Raw genomic sequence first — 3,058 nt, forward strand, 5'->3', positions numbered from 1 at the left:
ACTGCTCTCCCCTCATGGCCCTTAACTTTTTGGTGCAATTTCTCCGTGGTAATCGGAGAACCAGCTGCAGGAAGCTGGATCCACATCACCTCCAATGAGGCCATGCCAGGCTTTGCAGCAGGGGGTTGGTTAAAAAAAGGTCTTACTCTCCCTGGGCCTGAGGCTGGCAGGAGGTGGGAGGTAGTGTGGGCTGAGGGCTACAGAAACCACCCAGGAAGGGGACACCAGGTACTAGGGAGGCCATGACACTGGCCCAGGCCCGATCTCATCCCCCACTCCCAGACTTTCCAGGAGGAGATGGCCCAGTTCCGGAAGCGGCTGGACGCCCACAGGGGCCCCGTGAGCTGTGCCCTTGTGGCCCTCATGGCCCACGGGGGGCCTCAGGGGCAGCTCCTGGGGGCTGACGGGCAAGAGAGGCAGCTGGAGGTGCTTGTGCAGGAGCTGAGCCACTGCGGGGCGCTGCGGGGCCGCCCCAAGATCTTCCTGCTTCAGGCTTGCCGTGGGGGTGAGCAGGCCCCGGGCCCGCCCTGGAGGCCTGCCTCCTGCTGCCCTTCCTCTCCTCATCCTGCGCTCAGCCTCTCAGGACTTGTTGTTCACCTCCTCCAGAAAGCCTGAGCACTCCCCTTCTCCTGCCCGCCTCCCAGCCTCTCCTAGAGGTCATGTCCATGAACCTGAGCCTTCACCCTCAGCACGTGTCATTTAGTGTTCTGAGTGTTTCCGGCCTGGCAGGCTGGCCCAGAAGCTCTGGGGGTTGGGGGCTAGAACCCTGGAAGCACCCTGGGGTGTCTTCTGAGTGAAAGGACCTGACTGTCCCCTCCATCCCCAGGGCACAGGGATGCGGGCGTGGGACCTGCAGCTCTCCCCTGGTTCAGACGCTGGCTGCGGGCACCACCAGCCACCCCCTCCCAGGCCGATGTCCTCCACGTCTGTACTGATGTGCAAGGTGGGTCTGCCTACCGGAGGGCTTGGGTAGGGCTGGTGGGGAAGCTGCCAGAGGGCATTTCTGGGGCTTTGAGCTGGGATCCTGCTGCCACCTCTCTCCTCTCTTTGCCAAGAGGACAGGAAGGGAAACCTTCCTAAAGGGTAAGGACCTTTGAAAATCGAGAGTTTTTCCCCCTGCTTGAGCCCGAAACAGCCCTGGAGACAGGAAGGGAAAATAGCTCTTCTCAGGTCACACAGCTGGTAAGTGGCAAGGCTGAGATTTGAAACCGGATCTGTCTTTCCTGCCCTGCACTCTTTCTACTGCTTTGTGTGCCCTTGAGCCGGACTTGAGGGGGCCCTCGGGGAAGGTGGAGTCCTGGGATGCTGGGTAAAAGGTGTCGGTCCCTCTTGCAGGCAGGTCCTCCAGGGGCCCCACTCCAGGGAGCCCTAACCAAGCAGATGTGCTGATGGTCTATGCAGCCGCTGAAGGTAAGGTCATCATGAAACCCAGTTACACAGAGCCCAACCTCCTGGCCAGAGATCTGAAGTGGCGTTAGGGACATCTGGGGCTTGGCTGTTGGGGTGCAGCCCCATTGCAGTTAAGCCATCTTTCTTCCATATTTATTTTTTGTGACAATAGTAACATGGAGAGCTCAAACTGAGGGCTGGCTCTGCTAAGCACTTGACTTGACTCCTCTCGTCTAGGTTGTAAGGTCCATGAGGTCCACATAGTGGGTTCACAGTAAATGTTTCTTAGACATCGAGTCCATGGTATACTCACTCCACAAACCTTGAGCAACAACTTAATCCAGAAGCAAGAAGGCGCTGCTCCCTACCCCAAACCCTGGGATCCTGTGTGCTTGCCCCCTCTTCCACTAACAAAAGGCCCCTGGGGACTGGAAGGCAACTGGGAGGGGACCAATTGTGACCTTCTGGTCCTGGACCCCTGGCCTAGGCTGTGTGGCCTATCGGGATGAGAAGGGCTCAGACTTTATCCAGACGCTGGTGGAGGTCCTCAGAGCTGACCCCAAGGCAGACCTCCTGGAGCTGATGACTGAGGTGAGTTGGGGGGTAGTGGGGGTGGCCTGGGGAGGGGGGCTGGATTCAGCCTTCTTCTCAGCTCCGGAGTTCTGCTCACCTCCTAGTCATCCTTTTGCTGAGGGAGGAAGTCCTTTGCCCTCAGAAACATGAGATAGTTGAACACACAACACTGGGCACTGGACAGAGCCACGGCCAGCAGTTATTAGCCACATGTGCTCACAGCTGGGGGACAAGGCCACCTTGGGCCCCACAGGCCATTCGGGGTTGCCCTGGGGAGCAGAGAGAACCAGCAGGGGCTGCAGACACAGGCCCTGTACATGCAGGATGTGGGGTACTTGTTGGACTAATTTCACAGGTTGGCAGGGAACTGAAGCCCTTCAGGATGAGAGAGGGGGTGGAGGGCATCTGATCTGGTTGGTGGGGGAACTAGCCGCGAGAGGGGCCTTCCCTGCTGGGTGGGGGGCACATCTAACAAGAGCAGGGAAACCGAGGGGGCCTGTGAGCCCCAAAGATGTCAAGGCAGCACTTGAAACTCCAGGCCTCACAATACACTGAGTGCCAGGCTGGGCGCGGGCGTGGGGAACCTGGCCGTCCTGGACACAGGCTGAGTGTGGTCCACACAGGTCAATCGGCAGGTGTGTGAGCTGGACGTGCTGGGTCCCGACTGTGATGACCGCCGCAAGGCCTGTCTGGAGATCCGCAGCTCCCTGAGGCGCCGGCTCTGCCTGCAGGTCTGACCGCGCCTGCGGCCACCCAGGAGTGCTGACAGTAGGGGGCCGCACACCAGCACCGCCAGTGACCCCGTCCACCCCTCGGTTTCCTCTCCTAAAAACGGCGCGATAACACAGGAGGCTCGGCTGGCATGGAATAAACGTGGTGATCGCTGGACACGTGAATAGCGCCCGCACGCAGGGAACTAGGACAATAAGCGAGATGATGTATGAAGCGCCGGGCACTTCGGAGGCTGGGCCCACCGGGGGAAGACGGGGCTAAGAAAGCCCCACGTGGGCTGGGCGGCGCTGGATGTCCTGGGAAGGGGAAGCCCAGGGTCCACAGCACCCTCCCAGCACCCCCACCCCACCTGCACCGCACGCTG

General features: G+C 60.1%; 1 protein-coding gene across 3 annotated transcripts in view; it reads left to right on the forward strand.

The window, feature by feature from the left end:
* The window catches only part of CASP16 (caspase 16, apoptosis-related cysteine peptidase (putative)), a 5,728-nt gene extending 2,670 nt beyond the window's left edge, over nucleotides 1-3,058 (forward strand). For 2 of the 3 annotated variants that reach the window (XM_010840359.1, XM_010840361.1), the window contains 5 exons: nucleotides 283-505; nucleotides 827-943; nucleotides 1,336-1,410; nucleotides 1,877-1,980; nucleotides 2,586-3,058. In XM_010840359.1, coding sequence (XP_010838661.1) covers nucleotides 283-505; nucleotides 827-943; nucleotides 1,336-1,410; nucleotides 1,877-1,980; nucleotides 2,586-2,699 — 633 coding nt within the window. In that variant the 3' untranslated portion in view covers nucleotides 2,700-3,058. The remainder of the gene's footprint in view (nucleotides 1-282; nucleotides 506-826; nucleotides 944-1,335; nucleotides 1,411-1,876; nucleotides 1,981-2,585) is intronic. The other variant, XM_010840360.1, reaches the window with a different exon arrangement.

This window comes from Bison bison, unplaced genomic scaffold (assembly GCF_000754665.1).
Source record: "Bison bison bison isolate TAMUID 2011002044 unplaced genomic scaffold, Bison_UMD1.0 scf7180017864144, whole genome shotgun sequence".
Taxonomy (NCBI): domain Eukaryota; kingdom Metazoa; phylum Chordata; class Mammalia; order Artiodactyla; family Bovidae; genus Bison; species Bison bison.